This window comes from Aquarana catesbeiana, linkage group LG06, assembly GCF_042186555.1.
Source record: "Aquarana catesbeiana isolate 2022-GZ linkage group LG06, ASM4218655v1, whole genome shotgun sequence".
Lineage (NCBI taxonomy): Eukaryota > Metazoa > Chordata > Amphibia > Anura > Ranidae > Aquarana > Aquarana catesbeiana.
Genome location: NC_133329.1, coordinates 108,348,307 through 108,376,077, shown reverse-complemented (window position 1 = coordinate 108,376,077; position 27,771 = coordinate 108,348,307). Strand labels below are relative to the sequence as shown.

Sequence of the window (27,771 nt, the reverse complement as noted above, 5' to 3'; positions counted from 1 at the left end):
ACTTTTTTCCCCCTGAAAATAGTGGGCAAATCACGAGTGCATGTTATACGCAGATAGGAAATGACAGCTCGGTGAATTCCGGGGGCGCTCGTATGCTGTTTACTCAGCTCTCACGTCACACACACAGTCCCGCCTCCACCACCGACATTGGACCAGTGTTCTGTCTATCACAGGAGCTGGTCCAATGCCAATGGTGGAGGCGGGACTGTGTATGTGACTGCCGACTGAGAGCCGAGTACACAGGAGATGAAGGCTCAGTGATTTCCTGCACTGCATTGATGAGATGGTAAGGCTGCAAATGGGCATTAATCAGGTAGCTACATCGATGGGAGATGGGCTGCAGATGGGCACAGATCAGGCTGCATTGACGCTGCAGATGGGCACAGATCAGGCTGCACTGACGCTGCAGATGGGCACAAATCAGGCTGCAGATGGGCACAAATCAGGCTGCAGATGGGCACAAATCAGGCTGCAGATGGGCACAAATCAGGCTGCAGATGGGCACAAATCAGGCTGCAGATGGGCACAAATCAGGCTGCATTGATGGGCACTGACCATTATTTTGCTTCAAAGAGGTTTATTAAAAATAAAAAATAAAAATTTTCCTGAAACTTCCCTCTTGAAAGGTGTATGTTATACGCCTGTGCGTGTTATACACCAATAAATACGGTAATTATGACAATTAGAGAACAATATGCTTCCTATGCATTATCTCACACTCTCACCTTGCTGTGGGGTTGGATTGCGCCGCAGGAGGCCGGTTTCTAGCTGTTGGATACACCAGTCCAGCTCATCTTGAAACGTTCCTTGGGGAGCCTAGAAAAAAATAGCAAATTCTTATATACAAACTGCACCAACTCTGGTTCATTATTAAAGTGGCTCTAAAGTCTAAATTTCTATTTAACCCTAATGCATTTTCTGAATTTTTCCCCCAGCCCTTCTCCCCTGTCCCCACTCCATCCCTAAACACTTACCTGATTCCTGTCTAGTGCTGTCTCAGCTGCAGCACCACTACTCTCACTTTCTTGTCTCACAGGAGACACAGAGCAATAGAAGGCATAAGCTCTTGCTGCTGTCTGTCAAACTCCAATGAGGAGTCCACACACCCCAGCTTGGGAACAAGCACACACCAGTGCTTCCTTCGCAACCAGCTTGCTGAGGAGGTACCAGATATAGAGGCAAGCAGAGAGCACTGGTGGGAGACTGCCAAAGAGGGGATAAGGGATCTTTCTGTGCAGCATTGTTGCACAGAGCACGCAAGTACAACCTCTTTTTTATTTTAGCCCAAAAAAAAAATAAAAAATAAAAACTTTAATATCACTTTAAGGCACTGGAAAGAACACGTGCTGTAGCCCACGTCATAATTTCAGATCTTAATCAACTATATTAGCCAAGAAGTAGCCTAAAAGATGTGAAACTACAAATATAACTAGGGACTTCTCATAGCAGAACTCCTGGCTCCAAATATTACAGTGACCCCATAACCACAGGTTAACTTTTACAAAAGCCCATCTGTAAAAGAAACAATTATTACACAGCATGTATATAGTGCCAACAGTTTGCACAACGCTTTACTGTATAAGAGAGACAGTACAGTTACAACACATGGCAAGAGGGTTAGGAGGGCCCTGCTCGTGAAAGCTTACAATGTAAAAAGAAAGGGCAAGTAATAAAAATAGGTAGTAGCTGTGGTTGATGAGTTGATAGAGAAAGTAAGCCTGGGCATAGACGGGTTGCCTTTTTTTTTTTTTTTTTTAAAACAGCCACCAAGCTGATTGAAAAAAAAAAATGAATGCATTCCCCCATCCACACAAGCAAGGGATGGATGGAAAAATCCTCTCTGCTGTGCTACTGTATTCTGACACCGGGGATTCCTTTACTATCAGAATACAGTGATCAGCACTGCAGCCACTAATCGAATTACATTTTTACAACAGTCTGATTTGACAGAAGTTGATTAGATCGACTTCTGTCAAGTGGGAATGGTCATAGATGGGTTGCTGAACCAGACAAATTTCGCTCCATCTAGCTTAAAGCTGCCCATAGATTAATCATGTGCAACAGATTCCCCCATCTGCAAAGCGAGGTGGATAGAGGAATCCTCCCCGCATTGCCATTGTATTTTGACAATGGAACCACACTAATACACTAATCAGCGGCTGATCAACAAATGTTTTCCAACATTTCAGAGGGAACAAAAGCCAATCGTTAGATTGACTACTGTCAAGTGGGAATGCCTATAGATGGATTGAATTCAGCTGATCTCTGCTGAAGTTGCCGAATTTAGATCCAAGTATGGCCAGCTTACAAAAATGTTACATTTTTAGATTGAGGAGGGATGGGTTTCCCTGAAGAGATGATTTACTTACCTTTAAAAGCAGCCTGTGTAGGAAAAGGCCCCTGTACTTGCTATCCATCACTCCCTTTTGCCAGCCACTATGGTTTTCTCCTACCAGCTCATACATCACTACCATGAGTGTCAAAAAAGTGTCAGGCGTCCTTATTTCTATACGTGGTCATTGACCCAGAAAGCATTGAAGCCCAGATCTCAGCCTGACAGCCAGGCAACTAGTATTTCTATAAAGAGATAGTCAGCAATGGTAGCTTCCATTATTCCCTTATTATAGGTTTCCTTTAAAACTGCTAGCAACTTGTTTAAACTAATAGTCATTAATCCTAAAATGATCTGTATTCAATATCCCCTTCAGATCAAAGCCAATAATCAATGTGACCTGCCACTGACAATTCCCACTGAACGCGAGTCAAAACTATTTTGTACAGAGGAGGAAAGCTGAGACTGTACGTAAGGTTTGTTTACCATTGGTGTCCCAGTTGGGAAGATTCTCAACTCCTCTTCTTGTGACATGGTGTTACGAGGACAGAAAGTGATGGGATCTCTCTCTGATGCGGACAGTGAAAGCAACAAAAAAAAAACCAATTGTTTAGCACAGTGGAGTGGAGAGGGGTTTTTACTGCCCTCTCCAAATTTGCTGTTACAGAAACACCTGCAACTTCCCATTTCCTGTCCTGGTGTCACTGGTACAAAAAGCAACTCGAGAAGTCCCAGATGAGAACAGGAACAGGAATAAAAACTTAACAGAAGGTCTGACTCTTACCAACGCTATTGTAAAAAAGGTTTTGGCTGGGGGGGGGGGGGGTGTCTACAGCCAAGATGGCCGGATGTGTTTAGAGAGAACTCTGCCAACCGCCTTTAGAATCCTGCTACTTACTAGCTGCTCCAGCTTCACCACACAGCTCCCTGGGTTGCCTGAATGTCCAGCCTTCTCCATGAGAAAGGATCACTCCTCAGCATCCGAGGATCGGCTCAGAGTTTGCCCGGGCCGAGAACCAAGATGACGCCTGCAGCCCTCCACACACGAAGAGCGGCAGAGTCTCCTAAACACAGCTCCACAGCAGAGAAAACGGACAAGCTCACGCTGGTACAGGTCCACACACAGCTCCTGAGTGCCATCTCAGTGTGTGGCACCTCTCTTACCTGCAAGATGGATGAGATTTAAGTTGATATAGGTCTGCTGAGACAGGGCATGCAGAGCATGAGAGAGAGAGTGACTGAAACTAGGAGGAGAATCTCTTCTCTGGAGGATGACTTCTCACCTATTTCTACAAAAGGTATTAGCAGCAGAAAAACAGATCTCTTTCTGGTGCCAGAGAGCGGATGATCTTGAAAACCGCCTGCGGCCGAGTAACCTTAGGATTGTGGGGCTCCCCGAAAAAAGCGGAAGGTCAGAATCCTGGGGATTTCGTGGAGAAATGGTTTAAGCACACCTTTCCTGATGCCAACTTCTCATCTGCTTTTGCAGTGGAAAGAGCACATAGCGTTAGAGTCCCAGCACAACCTCCCTTCCCTGGTGCTGCCCCGAGGCCACTACTTGCCAGAATGCTAAAATGCAAGGATCAGGACTTAGTTTTGAGAAAAGCCATACAGGGCCAAATTCATTTTGAGAACGTGGCTGTGTCAATATTCCGACTTCTCAGTGGAACTATAAAAGCAGAGGGCCACCTTCACTGAGGTTAAGAGGAGGATGAGGGAGACGGTGATTGTATATTCAGTGGCCTACCAAGCACGGTTAAGGGTGATCGATGGCAGCAGAGTACACTTTTTCACCACAGCAGATGCTGCCCAAGACTGGCTTGCTGCTAAGAGTAGCTCTTACTGATCTGTGCCAGACGGAATTACTCTGGTGTTATCACTGACCTTTCTACTGCTTGCTATACAATTTACAGATGTGCATTGGGCCTCTGCTTTTCTCGTTTATAAGTGCCTCTGCTGTCTCGATGTTCGCTACCGGATCTGTTTCATTCCCTGATTTGAATGTTCTGCATAGAGTTTTTGCACTGTCTAGCTATGCCTGACTGCTTCTGTACATTTTTCAAGAGCTGCATGTTACTTGCCATTTGATCCTTTACTGCCACCTACTGACAGATGGCAGCTACTTCATATCTGTTAAAAGGGCTTTCTGGATGTCTACCTGGGACGGAACTTTATCCACTTTATTGCCACATGTGTTGGAGGACATTCGCAGCCTATGGATGGCAGCAGGTATGCAGATTCACTAAGCTACTCACCTTTGTGCGGATAACCTTAATGCAGTGCTAGGCACAAATTACAAAATTAGTTATTTCTCTGGATTTATCAATCTTCCCAGGGATAACGTGCAGAAATTATTGTATTTTAACTTACACATACGCCTTCGCCTATACAAATTTGGAAAACTTGCTATTTGATCCCTGATCCTTGCTGCCCTTTGATTGGCAGTCATATATCTAATATCTCTAACACAGGCTTTAAAAAAGTCTGCGTATGGAGAGAGCTCACACTATGCACACTGGGCTTAATGTTTTATAAGGGGATAGGTCTTTCTCTCACCCTTTGAGGTTTTACTTTTTCCTCCTTTCTAGCTGGACACTTCATTATCCTAAACTTGACTATAAGGTTATGATGGACAATTTACATGGGAGCTTTCAGGGCGGTAATAACCACAAATTGCCTAGGCATAAGCAGCTGCTATGTGCAGGCAATGCCCTGTTAATGTTTTTGGTCAATTTTCTTGTACCATCTGTATATAGTTCTGCAATGGTCCAGAAATTTTGGACTATATGCCAACTTGTTTTATGGTTTATCTCACATGGAAAATGTCTTATAGCTGCTTGGTTTGACTTTATACTAGGTATAAGCCCTGGGTCCTGCATCTTACATAATGGCTTGATCCATGGCTAGTAATTGTAAAGCCCTTTCATGGAATGTGAGGGGCTTGGGTACACCACATAAATGATCTCAGGTATTTTCCACTATTCTCAAGGCTAATGCGCATCTTATTTGTCTGCAAGAGATGCACATTGTGTCAGACCACCTAGAGCGCTTCAGCAAGCCCTGGGTGCATTGGTCGGGATAAACTCTTATCATACCTCTTATTCCAGAGGGGTATCGGTGCTGATACATAGGGTGGTTCCTTGGGAATACATTTGAGTAAAAGCTAATCCGAGGTGGGAGATATGCATTCATCCCTGCTCAAATACATGCCCTGCCATTTGTCATACTTGGTATATATATATTACAACCCCCCCCCCCCCCCCGGCAAATTTACAAATAATTAAGGGGGCGATGGTGTTTGCTGCCTCATACCCTGAAGCGTATGTTCTGTGCATTGAGGACTTCAACCTTCTTTTAGATCACGCCATGGACAGACATGGTGACCCACTTGTGGCCCCCTCTCCGGGATTGACGGCCTTTAATGCTCTTATCATGGAATTTGGGTGGAGGGACTTATGGCGCAATCTGGAATTCTCCATTACTTGGTCTATACCCAGCAGGTGCACTTTATCCTGAATTGACCTTGCGATTAGTGATGATAGACTCATTCCCAAAATATCTGATGTTAAAAATCTTCCTAGGGGAGTTTCAAATCAGTCCCCCTAACTGCTTCATATTGATGTTGGGTCAGTGGGGGTGCGTAAATCATGGAGAGTGCAACCCTTTTGGCTGTCACAGATAGGGAACAAATGACAGAATTCCAGACCAATTTCATGTTTTCCTGGAGGCACACGGGGGGACCAGAGGCCTGCTGTTGTGGGATACCCTGAAGGCATATCTGAGGGGAGCTTTAAAATCCACCATCTCTTATATCAAGAAATCCTTACGTAAAGAGGAGGACCTTGTGCAGTCCTATAGAGATGCGGAGGCAGCGTACCTGGATTCTCTTATTGCCTTTAACCGCATACATTGGAACATGTTTCCCGCATTTACTCGATTCATATGGCTGCTAGCGCCAAAAGAAATGCATTTTACGCTCAGCAAAAGTATTTTGAGTTTGTGAATTAGTCCAGTCAACTGCTTGCTCATATGGCTAAGCAACAAACTAACAGCTCACTAGTGTCTAAAATAGTCAAAGCTGACGGTACAGAAGCTCACACGGCAAAAGAAATCCTTGAATGTTTCCACGCATTTTATGTTAATATGTATGCTACCACCCTTACACATACTAAGCAAGATATTGATCTGTATTTATCTGAACCGCAGTTCCCTCTCCTGAAGCAGAAGCAGGTGCTAGCTTTAGATGCCGACATCACTGACGATGTTAGAGAAGCTTTTGCCTCATTGGCGGCTGGAAAGGCCTCTGGCCCAGACGGCTTGCCACTTGAGTTATATGGTAAATATATTGACGTGATAGCACACATTCTTGTACAGATATATTCTCAGGCATTTCCGGGGGGGGGGAGACTGCCACCATCCATGTATGCCGCCACAGTGGTACTTATACCAAAACCCGACAAAGACCCATTTGACTGTACCTTTTATCGCCCAATCTCTCTTTTAAACATCGATTACAAAATACTTGCAAAAATTTTAGCCAAAAAGACTTAACTGTGCAATCCTTAGTATTATCCACTCTGGACCAAAGTGGCTTTATGCCTGGGACATCTACTTCCATAACAATTCGTAGAACCCAACTGATTGTTCAACTCTGACAATTTTTCCCTGATTCGTGTGTACTGGCCTCTCTAGACACAGCAAAGGCTTTCGACTCGAGTGGCCCTTCCTGCCCTCCAATCTTTTGGATTTGGTGAGAAATTTCATACATGGGTCTCAATTTTATATACCAATCCCACCTCACAACTATTGGTTAATGGACTGTTATTAACACCCATCCCACTCCACAGAGGTACCTGCCAGGGCTGTCCTCTGTCGTTGCTTCTTTTTGCAGTGGCTATAGAGACCTTGGCTTTAGGGTTCAGGTAGTCTCCTTTGGTGAAAGGCATCTCCCTGGGTGATAGAACCGATACGATAGGTCTATATATCTTTCAAATGATCTTATTTTATACTTACAGGATGCCTCAGGGTCATTGAATACCGCAATGCACATAATTGACACCTTTGGTACTTTTTCAGCAAAACTGGCAAAAGTCTGCTCTGATGCCCCTTCAACCCCAGCTATTTCCTGAAAGCGAAGTTGTAACTCCCCTTAAGATTGTTTCCTCCTTCAAGTATTTGGGAATACACATAACATTATCCTCTTCAGTGGTACTGAAGGCCAATATGGACCTTCTAATGCAAGTAGTAAAAACTAAACTTAGCACATGAGCTAAACTGCCTCTATCAGTGGCAGGCAGAATCAACCTTATAAAAATAGTCCTATTGCCAAAATGTTTATATGTTCACATATGCCTGTACCAGGTCCTAAGACCTATTTTAAAACTTTGGATGCTTGGTTTAGCTTATTTATATAGGCTCAGATTAGACGGAAGCTAAAGTTTTCTATTTTGCAACATCCCAAATTGGAAGCGGGTATGGCACTTCCGAACTTATATTATTATTTCTTGGCAGGTCAGTTGCATCATCTATCCGATTAGTTGTTGCCTGTATCGCCCACAGTGGTAGAGTCACATCTGGCCCATGTCCTTCAACTTAATAATTTGCTGATTGCATTGGAGGCCACAAAACAAGTTTTAAAAAGAAGCAGCTGCCAATACTGAACCTAGCACGATTAGTATGGAGAGAATCCAAACGTATTGCAGGGTTCAAGGACACTGGGGCTGCATCCCATACCCACCTCCAATTGTGCTCAATGTAATAACGCAAATGCTGATTTTATACATGATATTTGGGTATGCCCTGCTATAGCTCGATACTGGACATGGGTGACGGACCTCTTCTCCTCTGTTCTGCCAGTGCTGGTACCATGTACTCCTAGAGTATGCCTTCTGGGTATTCTAGATGAGGAACAGTGGCAGAGGTATCAGCGTGTTTTGATAAAAGAAACATTGTTTTTGGCCAGGAAAGCTATTGCGCTCAAATGGATTCAGCCCGGTCCTCCATCTGTCTGAACATGGATTCAGCTGGTGAATTAGATTCTGCCCTTTGAGAAACTAGTGTACGAACATAGAGGTTGCCCTACGAAATATAATAAAGTATGCGATGTATGATGTTCCTCCACTCTTAATATATCTGGTACTTAAGTACATATACGTTGTCTATTGGTTTGAAGGAATTTAGTCTTCTTAACCGTTTGCCGACCAGCCGCCGCAGTTTTACTGCGGCAGAATGGCACGGCTGGGCGAAACGACGTTACCTTACCTCATTTTGCCTTTTGGCCACTAGGGGGGCGCACGCCCGCAGCCAATGTGTGTGCCTGGCGGGTGGGATGACCGTCTGGCTCCCGCGACCGCTTGTGACAGAGCGAAAACTGGGATCTGTGTGTGTAAACACACAGATCCCGGTTCTTTCAGGGGAGTAGACACAGATCGTGTGCTCATACTAAGTATGAACAACGATCTCTCTCTCCTCCTAGACAGTCCCATCCCTCCTACAGTTAGAACACACCTAGAGAACACAGTTAACCCCTTGATCATTCCCTAGTGTTAACCCCTTCCCTGCCAGTGACATTTATACAGTAATCAGTGCATTTTTATAGCACTGATCGCTGTATAATTGTCAAAGGTCCCAAAAATGTGTCAAAAGTGTCCAATCTGTCAGCCGCAATATCTCAGTCCCGATAAAAATTGCAGATCGCCGCCATTACTAGTAAAAAAAAAAAAAAAAAATATATAATAATAATAAAAATGCCATAAATCTATCTCCTATTTTGTAGACGCTATAACTTTTGCGCAAACCAATCAATATACGCTTATTGCGATTTTTTTTTACCACAAATATGTAGAAGAATACATATCGGCCTAAACAGAGAAAAAAATTGTTTTTTTAAAAACAAAAAAAAAAAATTGATAAAAAATGTGGGATATTTATTATAGCAAAAAGTAAAAGATATTGTGTTTTTTTCAAAATTGTCGCTCTTCTTTTGTTTATAGCGCCAAAAATAATAATATAATAATAACAATACAATAATAATAATATTTGTGGGGAAAAAAAGGACGCCAATTTTGTCAGTTAAAGCGACGCATAATTGTCAGTTAAAGCGATGCAGTGCCGTATCGCAAAAAATGGCATGGTCATTGAGCAGCCAAATCTTCCGGGGCTGAAGTGGTTTTTAAACATGATTTTTGGGTACCCAGAGGTTCAATTCATACTTGTTTTATGTTTCCTTTAGTTTTGTGATCCATGCGCAGCTGTATCTGTACTTTTCAACAACCGTTATCTGATTGTATAATTTTAATATGTATACTATGGTGCCCATGTTGAGCACAATTGTTGAATATGTCCAATGTTTTGCACACTTGTCCATAAAAAGTGTTTAAAAAATAAAATAAAAATTTGGCTGGAGCCATTTTTGCTGCTTGATATTGTCGGTCAATTGCCCTGTGTATAGCCAGCTTTAGACTCACCTCCTCCATGTCTGTCCGATACTACTTCTTGATGATCACCAGAGAGTTACTCAGGGCATTGCTGAATGATGGAAAAAACTATTAAAACAAAAAAGGAAAAATAAAACATATCACTAAATTTTATTCATGATCAAATCTCAACCGGAGCAAAAATATTTGTATATAGCTCTGTAGCAACAACATGTGCATACCCCCACCTTTTTGAAAGGAAATGGGAGGGACACCTCTTAGAAGAAGGAGTATGGTAATCACATAGACAAGGAAGAGTTTATAGACAAAAAGAGGACTGGGTAATGGAAACCAATTGTGAGGAAGTATGGAAGACATAGGCTGATGTTACATTGCGATTTTGTAGCAGAGGTTAACAACCGCTTTATACTACTAATGCCAGTGGCTAACAGCTTGCAAATTAATTTTTTTCCCAAAAGTTCAACTATATTAGCTCCTGCAGGATCCATTTGCGCTACTAGACTGGTGTCCATAGTCTCTGCTCCCCTATGCCCCGGGTGTCACAGGTCCTCTGATGTCATCAAGCAGTGCCGGGAGATGGTCATCCACTGTCCAGGGTGAAGATGACAAATTGCACCTCCTTCCCTCTGCTGTTGGCTCAATTGTCTTCTGCAGCTGGGATCTATGATACTAGAACTACAGCGCAGCTTCTGCCTGACAGGTGCAAAAAAAAAACCAACAAGAAAAGAAAACTACGTTGGGTGGCCAAGTCCACTGGAGACATCACTGTTCTATGCTCAGGTATGGCAATCCCCAGGTAGTAAAGAATGGAAGGGGTGAGGGCAGGCTCCCAGCTCAGTTGAATGTACTCTATGGGCTGCTGCCTCTTGACGCCCTACACCCCCCCCCCAACAAAAAGTGGCACCAAGGGCAGCTACCTCTCTTCTGCCCCATCCAACCGCAACCCGCCCCCCCCCTTAAGCACGGCCTTGTCCTCAAACACAATGCAGAGCCCATAGCCCTGCAAAGGATATGAGGATGCAGAGAACATTCCACTGCCAGAGGATAGGGGAGCAGAGAAGAGCACCCGCTGCTTTTTCCGACACTCTAAACAAGCATTTAACCTTTGCAATGAAGGGGCAGCCCTACCACAAAGGTAGATCTTTAGGCCTGGTTTACACCTATGCATTTTTAGTGCATTTTCAGTTTTGCAGAAACACACTACAGTCCATTTAACATGGTTTCCTATAGATGTAGATCACATCTGTGCATTTTATGGAAAGGACCAGTTTTTTCTGGTTTTTGGTTCCATAGACTTCAATGGATCAAAAATGTGTATTGAAAAACGCAAAATGCACCTGGAATACGCAAACTGCAACCTGCATAGGTGTGAATCAGGCCTTACTTTCCACGGAGTTGGGCTTCAAACACTAGAGTCGCTGATGATAGTGCTACAGCTTGGGGTTGTGCTCTGTTAGAAATCGCTTTCCTTCAGAGATTTTTTTTTTCCTCTCAAAGAAGTTTATTAAAGAAAAACAAATTACAAACAGGGCATCGATTCCTTTTTTCAGCAAGTTTCATTTTACAATCAATATACTTATCGTCACTTTATCTACACCAGTGCATAACATATGTCATATTCTTAATGCACACCCATCACACTGTCCATCGGGGCCAGCTATGCTTTCCAGCAACAGCTTCATTGTTTTAAATATGCTTAAATGGTAATCTATTCTGCCTTCAAATTCTATACCTCTGTCCATATCACTGTGATGTTTGTTTTTGTTTTCTTATTGTCCATACCTAAAATTATGAGCATTTTTTATCTTTATAGCCATGATCCCCTGCTCTCTTGCTGTATCTTGTAGTCTGTCTTTGGTGTGAGAAGTTCGTTCTGTCAGCCATGTGTTCTTCCTATGCAATCCAGGCTGATTAATTGGCAATAATACCCCCACCCAACTCAGTATAAATGTAGGCCTTCTCTAGGGAATGCCCAGGCAGGGATTGCATGGGTAACTATCATTTTGGATAAAGTATTCATATTGGATTGTATTACACTTCGGCTCAGCACTTCAGCGAATGCACAACGCGAAAATCTACAAATTATTGCAACACACTAAACAGACTACAGGTGTCCCGATTCCCCATAGGACATCTCTTATCCAGTCTGCTTCTCAATCTCACCATTCTGCATCATGCACTCCCTACTTTTCCTTCTCACAGTTGCATCTTCTCTCCTTAAACTGTCTCTCCTTCGCCCATCGTCTCCACCCCACAGCTTATATATATCACCCTCATTCCTGTCTTCAATGTATTACTGCACTCATCAGCTCCAGCTAATTTTGAACCCATATACCAATAAATCCTCCAGGACACTGAGAAGTTTCCCCCCCACATAAGTCACATTCCCATATCACCTCTCTCACCCTTCTGCTTCTCCTAATGTCTGGAGATATTTCTCTAAATCCTGGACCACCATCATTTATCTTTAGCCAACATACCCAGCACCCCCTATCCTCTGCCAGCAGCTGCAATCTACACAATCTAATTTCTATTCCTCTTCTGCCTAGAAACAGCCTCCCCTTTTGCCGTGCCCTTTGGAATGCCCGCTCGGTTTGCAACAAACTTACCACCGTCCATGACCTATTTATCACAAACTCCTTCAACCTGCTTGCAATTACAGAGACATGGCTTCAAGAATCTGACTTTCCTTCTCCTGTGACCTCTCTAATGGTGGCCTCACTCTCCCAGGCCTAGTAGACGGAAAGGAGGTGGTGTTGGAATCCTTCTATCCCCTTAAAGCACTTTTCAGGTTCTTTATCCACCCCCTTCTCTGTCCCTCTCCTCATTTGAAGCTCACTGTATTCGTCTAATTTCTCCAGTTTCGTTAAGAATTGCTGTGATCTATCGGCCTCCTGGACCGGTATCAAGCTTCCTTGAGGACTTCTCTGCCTGGCTACCCTACTTTCTCTCTTCTGAAATCCCAACAATCATTCTTGGCAACTTCAACATCCCTGTTAATCCTAACAGTCTCGCTACTTCTAAATTTCTGAACCTAACCTCCTCTTGACCTGAAACAATGGGCAAACGCTTCTACTCACTCTGTTGGCAACTGCCTTGACCACATATTCTCCTACCTATGCACTCCACGCAACCTCTCCAACATTCCTTTTCCTCTCTCTGATCACCACCTTATTAGTTTCACTCTCTCCTTGTCTTCCTCCTTCATGCCTTCCAACTACCAAACAATTACCTGTAGAAACTTTCTAACCTGGCCACTTCTATCTACAACAGTTCACTGTCATCCACCCTGGATACCTTGGGCCCCCTCACTACGTACAGAATCAGGCCCCGATCAAAACTCTTGTTTAACCACTAGAGATACGCGCTATAGCCGAATGACGGCTACAGCGCGGACCTGCTTTGCCGGGACGACGTCCATTGACGTCGTCCCGTGCACGAGCGGCCTGTGCGTTCCTTGCATGGCGCTCGGTGCACTCTGTGATCAGCGAGTCTATGAGACTCGCCTGATCACAGATCGGAGTAAGGGGTCGATCCCGACCCCTTAGCACGTGATCAGCTGTCAGCCAATGACAGCTGATCATGTGATATCAACAGAGCCGGTAATCGGTTATTTTTTTCTCCTCGCGCTGACAGTGTGAGGAGGAAAAAAAAGACGATCACCGGTGGCCGTGAGAGGGACATCAGTCCCGATCACGGAGAGCTGCCACCAGATCCTCAGTGCCCACCTGCGCCCTCTGCCAGTGCCACCTAGCAATAGGCAGCAGTACCGCCTACCAGTGCCCACCAGCGCCACCCATCAGTGCCCACAATCAGTGCCTCAACAACAGTGCTGCACATAAGTGCCACCTATCAGTGCCACCCTTCAGTGCTACCTATCAGTGCCCATCCATGCCACCCATCCGTGCCCATCGGTGGTCATCAGTGCCGCCTTATCTGTCCCCATCAGTGCTGCCTTATCTGTGCCCATCAGTGCCGCCTTATTTGTGCCCATCAGTGCCGCCTTATTTGTGCCCATCAGTGCCGCCTTATTTGTGCCCATCAGTGCCGCCTTATCTGTGCCCATCAGTGCCGCCTTATCTGTGCCCATCAGTGCCGCCTTATCTGTGCCCATCAGTGCTGCCTTATCTGTGCCCATCAGTGCTGCCTTATCTGTGCCCATCAGTGCTGCCTTATCTGTGCCCATCAGTGCCGCCTTATTTGTGCCCATCAGTGCCGCCTTATCTGTGCCCATCAGTGCCGCCTTATTTGTGCCCATCAGTGCCGCCTTATCTGTGCCCATCAGTGCCGCCTTATTTGTGCCCATCAGTGCCGCCTTATCTGTGCCCATCAGTGCCAATCAATGAAGGAGAAAAACTACCTGTTTGCAAACAAACTATGAAACATGATTTTTTTTTTTTCCAAAATTTTCCATCTTTTTTTGTTTGTTTAGCAAAAAATAAAAATCCCAGCTGTGATTAAATACCACCAAAAGAAAGCTCAAATTGTGGGAAAAAAATGATACAAATTTCATTTGGGTACAGTGTTGTATGACCGCGCAATTCATTCAAAGTGCGTCAGTGCTGAAAGCTGAAAATTGGTCTGGGCAGGAGGGGGGTTTAAGTGCCCAGTAAGCAAGTGGTTAACCCAGCTACTACAGAGGATGTAAAAAAAAAAATTTTCTAACGCTCACCTATCCTCCTGCCCGCTGGACCCCATTCCTTCTCAAATACTACGGTCACCCTCTCACTCTATCCTACACTCTTTAACTCATATTTTCAATCTCTCCCTCTCTACTGGCATCTTCCCCAACCCTCTGAAACATGCATTAGTCACTCCCATACCAAAAAAGGCCTCACTGGACCCCACCAATCTTAACAACCTAAGCCCCATCTCCTTACTCCCTTTTGCCTCCAAGCTCCTCGAACGTTTAGTCTACAACCGACTGAGCAACCATCTCATTAAGAATAACCTTCTTGATACTCTTCAGTCTGGATTTTGTCCACAGCACTCCACAGAAACTGCTCTCCTAAAACTCACAAACGACTTGCTAATAGCTAAAACCAATGGTCATTATTCCGTACTCTTTCAATTGGACCTCTCCACTGCCTTTGATACAGTTGATCACCCCCTCCTCCTCAAAAAACTAAATTTGCTTGGTATCCATGGCTGTGGCACTTACAACTCTACTTCCTCCTCTCCAACACCTCTTAATGTTGGGGTCCCCCAAGGTTCTAGTGGAGTATTAGCTTAGGGTACAGCACCGCACAGACTAGGCACACTTTCACAGGGTCTCCAAAGATGCCATCGCATTTTGAGAGACCCGAACCTGGAACCAAACCATGACAGTTACAAATAAAAGTGTAATATATATATATATATATATATATATATATATATATATATATATATATATATATATGCACGAGGTGAGATACCCGATAATAGGTACACCTCGCATTCGTTCCACTGCAAGGGACTGAACCGGAATCCGGCCCGGTTTTTTCAGCCTCTGTGGCAGGCTGGGTCTTGGTCTGGATGTTTGGGTCCACTGGAGTCCACAGTCAGCTGGACTTTAAATATCCAGGAAGAGAGCACAGCAGGTCGCTCTGGTTTTGAGACTCAGGAGGGAACCTGAGTGAGAGGAGCTCTGGGTGTTGGACTAAAAGGTTTGCTTTTCCGTTTGTTTTTGTGGGTGACGGGGACCAGCACCCGCACTGTATAGAGAGAGGAGACTATTTGTTTAGTTAGCGCCATTTACTGTTTGTTTTTATTTTGCAAACCTCCTGCAAATAAACCTGGCATCCACCAGATTTTTAAGAAAGTGCCCGTTTGCCGACTGTTGTTCAGAAAAGGTGATCCCCATGAGCCAATTTCCCCACACGTCGTGGATTCAGCGGGCACTTTTCTGAAGATGGAGGAAATGATAAAGGCCCTGCTACAGGCCAATGCAGCTCAGCGGGAAACCAACCACCAAGTCGCAGAGACTGCTGCAGCACAACAGGCGACTCAGCAGGAGATGCTCCGCCAAGTCGCAGAGGCCACTGCAGCACAAGCGTCCTAGCAGGAGATGAACCGGCAGTTCGCAGAGGCTCTGGTGGAACTGAAAAAGGGGTCCGCACCTCCTGTGTCAGCGGAACCAAAGATGGTACGGGCTCCTACCACTTGCAAAAGATGACACCTGTGGATGATGTTGAGGCATACATTGCGACTTTCGAGAGAGTCCGCGAGGGATGGCCAAAAGAGCAGTGGGCGGGTCTGTTGGCCCTATTTCTAACAGGTGAACCCCAAAAGGCCTATTTTGATCTAGAACCAGATAAGGCCCAGTACTATGAGACTCTAAAGACAGAGATACTGACACGCTTGAATGTCACCATGGCAATCCGGGGCCGGGCCCAGCGCGTGCATCAGTGGTCCTACTGCAGCAACTAGCCACCCCGTTCACAAATGTTTGACATGGTCCACCTCACCAGGAAGTGGATGCAGCCAGAGACCTTGACAAGCCCTCAGATCGTGGAGCGTGTGGTAATGGACCGGTACCTGCGTGCGCTCCCTGCTGCCCTGAGGAAGTGGGTCAGACAGGGGGACCCCAAAACTGCGGCCCAACTGGTGGACCTAGTGGAGAGGTACAGTGCTACTGAGGAATTGGTGAACCCATCTACGCCCCACTCCGGTGTGTCTAGGGGTGCAAGATTTCCCAGCGGTTCTGGTAAGACTGTTCTGGGGTTCAAGAGCTTGGGGAGATTTGATAAGACTGTTACAGATGATGAGACTGTGGGTCCTAGACCTCGAGACTGGCCAAAGAAGCCAGGAAGGTCTTTGGGGCCGTTAAGAGGACTGGTGGTAGGCAACATACAGTGTTTTCGTTGCCATGCATTAGGGCATATTGCTGCAAACTGTCCTATAGATGATGAACCTATGCAATGTGATTATGCTTTTATGAAAAGATGCATTTCTCTGTTTGCACAGGTCGCATGTACTGCATCATGTCAGTCGCATTGAAAAACAGATGTGTGTTACTTCAGTGGATGGAAAGCCACTCACAGCCTTGCTAGACTCTGGTAGTGTGGTGGCCCTTGTCAGGAATGACTGTGTGAACCCCACAAAACTACACACTAGTACTATTGGGGTAATTTGCATCCATGGGGACACTCGGGACTACCACACAGCGGTGGTTGAGGTTGATACCCCCTGGGGCAGTGTAACACATTCAGTGGGGGTGGTACCTTCACTGCTTCATGAAGTTTTAGTGGGAAGAGATTTTCCCCATTTTTGGAATCTATGCGAGAGCAAGGGGAGGCTGGTAGATAGAGCTCCCCCTGCTGGGGAAGCACGGGAACTCTCACCAGACCCTTTTTGTCAAAGGGAAGGGGATGATGTTGGTGGGAACGATGAAGCCGGAGATCCTCTTCCTTTCCCTGTCAGGGCTGGGGAGCCAGAGGACTTAGAAGCTAGCTCTCAGCCTGAGGGTAACAAACAGGAGACCCCCTCTGACCCTGACAATGAGAGTATCCAAAATGTCGTACCCGAATTAAAGGTCAGGAGAGAGGATTTCTGTACCGAGCAACTGTGAGAGATCACCCTCATGAGAGCCAGGGAAAACGTTAAGATGTTGGTCGGGGAACCGGTGGATCCTGATGGGTGGTGTCTTTCCACTACATGGCCGTTAAAAACAATTTATTGTATCGAGTGATAAAACATGGAGAGGAAAAGGTAGAACAGCTACTGGTTCCCAAACCCTTCCGTAGGGTGGTGCTAAACTTGGCCCATGGTCATGTAATGGGGGGGGACATCTCAGTATCGAAAAAAACAGGGAGAGAATTGCCCGGAGGTTTTTCCTTGCCCGGGTTGCATGCAGATGTCAAGGAGTGCCAAATGTCAGCACCGTCGCCCCATCTTCGCAGCCCTCTTGTCCCTCTACCAATAATCGAGGTCCCCTTTGAGAGGATTGGCATGGACCTGGTGGGGCTGGTTGTGAAATCACCAGCATATTCTGGTGATCCTAGACTATGCAACACGCTATCCTGAGGACATACCCTTGAGCAACACCTCCGCTAAGGCCATCGCCAAGGAATTGGTTCAGGTGTTTAGTCGAGCGGGGATCCCAAAAGCGATCTTAACCGATCAGGGCACCCCATTTATGTCTAGGGTTACCAAGGAACGGTGTAGACTATACAAAGTCTCCCATCTCCGTACCTCTGTCTACCACCCCCAAACGGATGGTCTGGTTGAAAGATTTAATAAAACTTTGAAAAGTATGCTGAAAAAGGAGGTCGACAAAGATGGAAGAAACTGGGATTTTTTGCTACCATATCTCATGTTTGCCATACGTGAGGTTCCACAGGCATCCACAGGCTATTCCCCCTTTGAGCTTTTGTATGGTAGACATCCCAGGGGGCTGCTAGATATCGCCAAAGAAACGTGGGGAGGGGAGGCCACCCCATATAGAAGCATCATAGAGCATGTCTCCTTGATGCAGGATCGAATCGCAGCTGTCCTGCCCCTTGGGCGAGAACATATGGAGCGAGCCCAGGAGGCCCAGAGGAGGGTCTATGACCGGGGTGCCAAGGTCTGTACTTTCAGCCCCAGGGACAGAGTGTTAGTACTGGTTCCCACGGTGGAAAGTAAGTTCCTAGCCAAGTGGCAGGGTCCCTTTGAGGTTGTTGAAAGGGTGGGGGGGGGGGTAAGCTACAAAGTCTACCAGCCAGGGAAAAGGAAACCACACCAAATTTACCATGTGAATCTCCTAAAGCCCTGAAAGGACAGAGAGACTTTACTGGCCATGCTCACACCTCTAACAGACCAGGTACCGGTAACACCTGATGTCCCCATAACAGATACCCTGTCTGTGGCACAACAAAGTGACGTTAGGGCGTTTGTGAATAAAGAGAGACTTTTTCTCCCCCTTACCCGGACTGACCAACATGATCCAACATGACATAATGACGTAACCAGGGGTTTGCGTAAATGTAAAACCATATAGAATCCCAGAGGCAGTCGCAAAGGAAATAAAAAGTATGTTAGAGTTGGACGTGATAGAAGAGTCCCACAGTGAGTGGTCGAGCCCCATAGTGCTGGTCCAAAACCTGATGGTACTATCAGGTTTTGTAACGGCTTCAGGAAACTCAATAGTGTGTCCAAGTTCGATGCGTACCCGATGCCCCGGGTCGACGAACTCGTTGACAGCTTAGGACAGGCTCGCTACATAACGACCCTAGACCTAACGAAAGGCTATTGGCAAATACCGCTAACTGAATCGGCCAAGGAGAAGACTGCTTTTTCCACTCCTGAGGGCTTGTTTCAGTATAAGCGGATGCCTTTTGGTCTGCACGGAGCCCCTGCATCATTCCAGCGAATGATGGACAAAGCCTTGAGACCACATCGCCCGTATGCAGCTGCATATTTGGACGATATGGTCATCCACAGCCCAGATTGGGAATCGCACCTGCTCCGTGTACAAGCGGTGATAGATTCCCTTAGGGAAGCAGGTCTTACGGCTAACCCAAAAAAATGTGCCATAGGCCTGAAGGAGGCCAAACACCTTGGGTACATTATTGGCCGGGGAGTGGTCAAACCGCAGACCAATAAGGTTGAGACAATTCAAAAATGGCCAAGACCGATCAATAAAAAACAAGTGAGGGCCTTCCTGGGCATTACAGACATTTCATATCCAACTTTGCCACCATGGCCGCCCCTCTGACCGACCTGACAAAGGGTAGAGGGTCGGTCATGGTCAAGTGGAATCCCAAAGCCGAGGAGGCCTTTCAGAATTTAAAGCAGACCCTTTGTGGGTTACCAGTACTAGTGGCCCCGGACTTCAGCAAGGAGTTTGTCATACAGACGGACGCTTCTGAGGTGGGCCTGGAGGCTGTACTGTCACAGAACAGGGATGGTGAGGAGCACCCAGTTGTATACCTGAGCCAGAAGCTGAACAAGCACGAAAAGAACTATGCCATCGTAGAAAAGGAGTGTCTTGCCATCAAATGGGCGTTAGACTCCCTAAGGTATTACCTACTGGGGAGGCTGTTTAAACTGGTCACCAACCATGCTCCCCTAAAGTGGATGTGTGACAACAGGGATAAAAATGGCCGTGTGACAAGGTGGTTCCTGGCTCTACAGCCCTTTCGGTTTACGGGGGAGCACAGGCCGGGGAAATTTCAAAATAACGCAGATGCCCTCTCTCGCGTGCACTGTATGGTTGGGTCAAGTGCTCAGCCACAGGGACTTGAGCAGAGGGGGAGGATATGTGATGGTATGCGAGGCGAGATACACGATAATAGGTACATTTCACCTCGCATTCCTTCCATTGCAAGGAACTGAACCGGAATTCGGCCCGGTTTTTCCAGCCTCTGTGGCAGGCTGGGTTTCGGTCCGGATGTTCGGGTCCACTGGAGTCCACAGTCAGCTGGACTTTAAATATCCAGGAAGAGAGCACAGCAGGTCGCTCTGGTTTTGAGACTCAGGAAGGAACCTGAGTGAGAGGAGCTCTGGGTGTTTTTGTGGGTGACGGGGACCAGCCCTGCACTGTGTTGAGAGGAGACTATTTGTTTAGTTAGCGCCAGACGGCAAGTATTTAAGTTACTGTTTGTTTTTATTTTGCAAGCCTCCTGCAAATAAACCTGGCATCCGTGAAGTGCACGTTTGCTGACTGTCATATATAATCTATATCTCAGGGGAAAATCGTGGGTGCGTGTTATAGGCCGATCCCCGCCGATTTTGTGTGATCGGAGCAAGCCGTCGGAGCCGAGATACACATACCCGAGTGTTCTCGGCTTTTTCCGGCGCCGCTCACAGTCACACCCAGTCCAGCCCTATGATGGACATAACACAGGTCCAAGGGCGGGACTGGGCTTGATGGCGGCGCCGAGAACACTTGGGTATGTGTATCTCAGATCAAAAAAAATTATACTGCGCTATCCCTCTAATATATCTTCAAACTCTGTGTCTGTGAAAAACAAATAGTAAAATTGTGCTGCTGCAACCATAAATGAGAGACAACCCCCACTTCAAATAGCTAAATGGAATAGGCTGCGCTGCTTAATATGTGAACGTGATTGTAACAGGTGAGTATAATCATGCCAAGCACATTCCTGGTGATAAACAACACTCAAAATATATGACAAATGTGTACAAAAAAACAAATAAGATGAATATTATTAAAACAATGTAGACTAAACTCCACAAACTGCACGATTCATGGTGAATGCAAAAAGCAGTGACAACTCAGAATCGAGGACCATATAATGTTGCAAAATTCCAAACTCTCAAATAACAGTCCTTATAAGAGAAGTAACTTTTTGGTGAGAGAAGAAAACACCAATCTTGATGCAGAGTGAGGCATGCACAAACATATCTCCCTGGGGAGCGTGGTGATATAAGAAGTTCCTCCACCTCTGACAAAAACGCCCCTTACCAGATGATTAGATCTCCTGTCACAGAGATCGTGTAAGCGGGTGGCTGTGTCCCCCAGCCACTGGGTCTCTGCACGGTTCACACTCTCAAGTTCACAGGATTGGGGTATTAGTGCTCAAATCCCAAAAATAGAAAGAGAGATGCTCCATAGCGTAATACAGTTATGCTTTATTACAACAAGGAATAAAAAATACACTTACAGTGTGAAATCGTCTTAAAAACAATACAAGCCGGCCAGCTCTCAGATGCTGCCCGTGTCTTCCGGGATCAGCGTGGTATAGTGGTGACGTCAGTACGCCGCTCCTCCCTGTCGTCTTCCTGTATTACGCTATGGAGCATCTCTCTTTCTATTTTTGGGATTTGAGCACTAATACCCCAATCCTGTGAACTTGAGAGTGTGAACCGTGCAAAAAAAAAAATTACAATATATGCCCAACAAGGACCAGCAACGTACTGCAATGTTGCTGGACTTTGAGTGGTTATACCAGAATGATACCTGCAGGTTTAGATATCATCTTGGTATCGTTCTTTTCAGCCAGCGGTCAGCTTTCACGCGTAAAAGCAATCCTAGTGGCCAATTAGCCGATAGACTGCTTTTACAAGCAGTGGGAGGGAATGCCCCCCCCCTCTCCTGTCGACTTCCTTGGCTTTCTCGGGCTCTCCTGTCCCACCGGGGAACCTGATCATACAGCCGGTGGTTCCGCCAGCTAACTATAGAGCTGATCGAAGATCAGAATGGCTCCAATCATCTATATGGACTAAGAAACCGGAAGCTACGAGCATTTCATGACTTTGGTTTCGCTGTATATAAAAAGCGCCATTGGGAAATTGGGAAAGCATCTTATCACACCGATCTTGGTGTGGTCAGATGCTCTGAGGGCAGAGAAGAGATCTAGAGTCTAATAGACCCCAATTTGTATTTTTTTTTTAAAAAGAGTACCTGTCACTACCTATTGCTATCATAGGGGATATTTACATTCTCTGTGATAACAATAAAAATCGAAAGGAACAGTGTAAATATAAAGTAAAAAAGCAAAAAAAAAAAACACAAAAAATAAATGAATCATCCCTGTCCCTTCGTGCCCACGCGCAAAGGCGAACGCAAGTGTCAGTCTCCTGTCATATGTAAACAGCAATTGCACCATGCATGTGAGGTATCACCGTGAATGTCAGATCGAGGGCAGTAATTTTAGCAGTAGAACTCCTCTGTAAAACTAAAGTGGTAACCTGTAAAGGCTTTTAAAAATGTATGCAGTTTGTCGCCGCTGCATCCTCAATGCCCCCCCCCCCATTTTCCTCTTCAACCTCAGGGAGAAGCGGATCAGTGAGAGCTGCTCTCTCGTCAGTGCTTCATGGAATATAGCAGGGGTGGCCTCCATGTCCCCCCCCCCCCTCTGCCCCATGGTCCCAGACAGTTTATGGGCATAGTATAACGTCCCTGGGGGGGGGGACTTTCCCGTTTGTTTTGGGAGTTTTAGGAGGCTTATCCATATCCTTCAGCTTGTCAGCTCCATGTGAGCGCTGGGAGAGGGAGGCCGTGGCGCCATATTGGAATTCAGACGGTCCCCCGGTCTCCGTCTGTTTGTGGGTCTGCATGGCATCCAAACTGTCCAGCGGCATAACTTGGTGTATCAGAGGTGAGTACGGCAGGTTTGTGGACCGAAATCCTACGGTTTCACAGGCTGGGAGCAGTATCAAAGCAGGATCTAGGACGGGAGCTCTGTGAGACATGTCTTCTCACATGCCACTCTTCTCCTTCAGAGATTTGTAGCCAAGACATAGAGATGAATGAAGAGCAATCCACTGACAGTGAGGAGGTGATGTGATGCCCGTCTTAACCTTATGTTTGCCAAACAAACACACCACAACCGTGTGTATTGCAAATGGACGTAACACTTCGCTATTCACTTGAATCACAATATAATGATAGGTTTATGCCACGGCTGCAAAGTAAAGCATTGCGACTGAAGCATGTACATAGCCCTGTCCGCAGCCAATGTAGCTTAGGCTGGACTTCTCCTTTAAGAGGGGGAGGTTGGGGGCGCTAAAAACACACACTCAACTGCGCATTTTTGACCCCCCCTCCCAACTGCACGTCTAAACTCAGCGTTAGCGTATTTATACACTTGAAGGGGAAACCAGGCTTTGTTTCCAAAAGATGGCCATTCCCTGCAAAAGACAGATCACTATGAGCTATATGTGTGTGTTTCTACAGTCCTTGTAGGACTACAAGTGTCAGCATGTACTAAGGGATGCTGGTAGGCGCACCGACTACACTAATAGCAGGAGCTATACGTCTATCCAACACATGAATGGAGGAAAACACGAGGAGGATACACAGGTCTTCCTGTAATGATGAGTTATCACTCTCTAGTTCTAGGAGTAGACACCTAAAACTACAATACAGACAGATAATACAGGAAATCAGATCTGGAGGCAGCAATCAGTCACAAGAAACTTACAATTTCTGCAAAACACACACTACACCTTCTGCAGCTTCCTGTATGCTTCCTGCTGTGCTCTGATGAATTCATTCCCCTTCTAGGTGCACCAAGCATACTTCCCCGTGTAAAACTGAGACAGCACGATTTGGTTCTGCCACACAAAAGTTCCCACCCAGCAAGCAGTGTAATGATGCTATTTATTATATGGAATCTCCTGTTTTCTTTTTTAAAACCTAATGTCCTCTCCTGCCTTTTCTAGCTTTCATCTCTTCATCTGGATTTTTCTTTTATTATTATGATTTTTTTTTTTTTCGTTAAACATCTATTGTGCTGCAAAAAAAAGTACTTCTGCTTTTCTTGCCCACGCAAGAATGACATCTAAGTGCTAAACCTTTCATCCAAATTCTAAATTGCTGCATTTGTAAATTTAAAAAGCCAATATAAAGGAATAGTAGTGCTAAAAAAAACACAGTTTGTTTTGTATAATTCTCCTTTAACCACTTGCCGCCCACCATATAGCAAAATGACGTCGGCAAAGTGGTTGTGTTATCCTGACCAGACGTCATATGATGTCTTTCAGGATAACAAGCGGGGGGCGCTCATCACGGCGAGCGTTGTTGCGGTGTGTCAATCTGACACACCGCAACTCCGATCTAGATAAAGAGTCTCTGACGGAGACTCTTTACCACGTGCTCACTCGTGTCCAATCACGGCTGATCACGATGTAAACAGGAAGAGCCGTTGATCGGCTTTTCCTCACTCGCGTCTGTCAGATGCGAGTAGAGGAGAGCCAATCGGCTGCTCTTCTGACAGGGGGGTCTGTGATAATTGATTATCAGCGCAGCCCCCCCGAGGATGCCCACACTGGACCACCAGGGACGCCACCAAGGATTCCCACCACTAGTCACCACCAAGTATGCCACCCATGGCCACCAGGGATGCCAATCAGTGCCCACATTTGGCATCACTGATTGGCAGGCATTACTGTTTGGCACTGATCGGCATCCATCGGTACCATCCATTAGAGTACATCAGTGCCACCTATCAGTGCCCATCCATGCCACCTATCAGCGCCCATCCGTACCACCTATCAGTGCCCATCTGTGCCACCTATCAGTGCCCATTCGTGCCGCCTTTCAGTGCCACCTATGTGTACCCATCAGTGCTGCATATCAGTGCCACCTATCAGTGCCCATCAGTGCCACCTATGTGTACCCATCAGTGCTGCATATCAGTGCCACCTATCAGTGCCCATCAGTGCCGCCTATGAGTGCCCCATCAGTGAAGCATTATTGCCCATCATCAGTGCCACCTCATTGGTGCCCATCAGTGCCGCCTTATCAGTGCCCATCAGTGAAGGAGAAAACTTACTTATTTACAACGTTTTGTAACAGAAACAAAAAAAACCTTTTTTTTCAAAATGTTGTCTTTTTTTTATTTGTTTAGCTTTAGTAGAAAATAAAAATCCCAGAGGTGATCAAGTACCACCAAAAGAAAGCTCTATTTGTGGGAACAAAATTATAAAAAATTTAGTTTGGGTACAGTGTAGTATGACTGCGCAATTGTCATTCAAAGTGTGACAGCGCTGAAAGCTGAAAATTGTTCTGGGCAGGAAGGTGTATAAGTGCCCTGTATTGAAGTGGTTAAGGGGGCCTGGCAGGGATGTGACCTATGCCTACATACGTTTGCTAATAGGTGTCCCTCGTTCCCATCTCAAAAAGTTGGGAGGTATGTACAAGGGACAATGACTGGTAGGGGTGGGATCAAGGACCCCCAGAGCACACATGGTCCTGGATAGACATGCATTGTAGAAAGCAGTGGAAGGAGTACGTCACATAGTGTATGGTAACAACATAGCTCCCAACTGTCCCAGATTTCGAGCAATGTCCCTCTGTCCCTCATTCCTCCTCATTTGTCCCTCATTTTGGTCTGATCTATATAGATGTATACGAAATGCACTTGTTATCTATCAAAAAGTGTTTTCCAGCACTAAACCTTTCATCTGATTTCTAAACTTGCACTACGTGATGTACTTTAGGGAAAACTGTTCCAGTATAGGTTTTACTCTGCTTAACCATTGAAGATGTATGCATATATGAAACTATTAATGAAGTTTACTATGGCCAATGTGAATTGTGATTTTCATGCTGTGTTATACCCATTTGTTTTATCTGGTCGTATCTCAATAAACTGTCGTTTTAAAGTGAAAAAAAAAAAAACTTTCATCTGATTTCTAAATTGCTGCATTTGTAAATTCCAAAAGCCAATATAAAGGAATAGTAGTGGTAAAAAAAGCAATTGTGGTTTTAACCAATCTTGTTTTTTTTTGTTGTAAAACTCTCTACTTTTGCGTGGCAGGGGGTGTGTCCTATGCCTACATACTTTTGCTGATAGGTGTCCCTCATTCCCATCTCAAAAAGTTGGGAGGTTTGTGAAAATCTGCGAAGCCACCCATTTTTAATGAGCATAGACTGGGTGAAATTAGAGGCTAGGGAAGTAAGTCCATGTGTTGGACTGGCTGTTAGGAGAGGTTGGAGGCCAGTATTTTTGTTTAGGTGTGTGTTGGACTGGCCGTGAGGGGAGGTTGGAGGCCAGTATTTGTATTATTTTTGTCATCTGGCACTAGATGTGTGTTGAACCAGCAAAAAAACATTGGCTGAAATAATGTTCCAAGTTGGGAGCTCTGTGCGACTTCACATATGATTGCAAATCTATGCAACCAAAACCTCTTTTTTATATCAATTTCTTTTAACTAGTTTGGATTCTCAGTTTATTTCTTGCTATGAATAGTATGTCACAATTTAGAAACGTTGTTAGAGTAGAGAGGGGCCTTGACGTGGCAGTGCAGCTTTACATATATTTGCAAATTTACACAAAGTAAACCTAACACAAATTGTGGAAACAGTTTATACTTTTTTATTTTGGGGAGTGAGAGCTAGAGATGAGGAGGTTTGGGAGAACCAAAGAAGATGGTTTGGGTGATATTTTGAGACAAGTTTGATGAGGTAGCCCAGGGCAGAGTTGTGGATGGCTTTGCATATTGTTAGTATTATGAATTTTATTCCTTGGTTGAGCAGAAGTGAGGGTACGGCTTAGAGGGGTAGCAGATACCGAAGGTTGGAAAGGTGGATGGGTACTTATTCAGAGAGTTGGTCTTAAAGAGGTTGTAAACCCCTCTGTGGAAGTTGTACCTATAGGTAAGCCTAGAATAAGGCTTACCCATAGGTACTGTAAACATCTCCTAAACGTGCACTGTTTAGGAGATACTTACTGTGTTTTGCACTGATTATGTCATCGGCGCATGTGCTGTGAAGAAACGTCCCTGTAACGAAACGTCCCACACTCCGCTTGAGTGCTTTCCTCATATACCGCTTCCTCCCAGTCTGAATATAGATATCAGATATTCCAACCTCTAACAACCAGAAAACAAGACAATACTCGTTTGGTTGCTGAACATGGACTGTTAGAACAAGAATACAGTCTTATATACAGTTGAAGAGGAGGTTCCCCCCTCCTGCTCATATTACTCCAATAATATAACTGTAACCAGAAACCTAATTAACATGAGCTAGTTATCTAATCATTTACCCAGACTTGGTGACTGGAGATATGACCTTTCAGGGTAGACTTGCCATCTCCTCACTTAACTTACAATACACATATGTATAAACCCATCCCACAATAGTTTGCTAGGAGACAAAGGTGTGTTAATGAGCATAATAAACTATTGGGTGAAAGACCCGGGCTTTCCAGATCTTATTAATCAGCATTCCTTTCACATACATCTGTCCAGTCCCAAGCTGGGAGAGACCCTCATGGCCTCCTTAATAATGTCCTTTTGCATTCCATAACAGAATATCTTCCTAAATGCTTGTAGCTCTCTCAAATGCCAGGGCCCATAGTCGGTAGGCAAGAGGCTAGCATTCAGTCTCCTCCAAAAGCCTCTGTCCCGGATGAGTCTGTCACAGACACCTGTGCCATTTCTTCATGAGCGAGTGCTTGACTGGCAGCTCCCGCGTGCATACTCGGGAGTGACATTACCCGACTCCGGCCAGTCACAGAGTCGGACTCTGCGGCGCCAGAAAGAAGAGGCGCGAACATGGATGCGGCCTGCAGCAGGGACGGTGCGGGCTTCGTTTGTAGCAAAGGAAGGAAGTAACACCCATCA

At 45.5% G+C, this 27,771-nt stretch overlaps 1 protein-coding gene across 3 annotated transcripts in view; it reads right to left on the bottom strand.

Moving 5' to 3' along the window:
- Positions 1–23,751, bottom strand: part of LG06H8orf33 (linkage group 06 C8orf33 homolog) — a 53,060-nt gene extending 29,309 nt beyond the window's left edge. Inside the window, exons 1-3 of one of the 3 annotated variants that reach the window (XM_073636644.1) lie at positions 23,622–23,751; positions 9,799–9,876; positions 726–816 (exon numbers count right to left, since the gene is read on the bottom strand). In XM_073636644.1, coding sequence (XP_073492745.1) covers positions 726–816; positions 9,799–9,807 — 100 coding nt within the window. In that variant the 5' untranslated portion in view covers positions 9,808–9,876; positions 23,622–23,751. Of the gene's footprint in view, positions 1–725; positions 817–3,230; positions 3,429–9,798; positions 9,877–23,621 lie in introns of those variants that run through there. The other 2 variants (XM_073636642.1, XM_073636643.1) reach the window with 2 other exon arrangements.
- Positions 23,752–27,771: the final 4,020 nt, after the last annotated feature.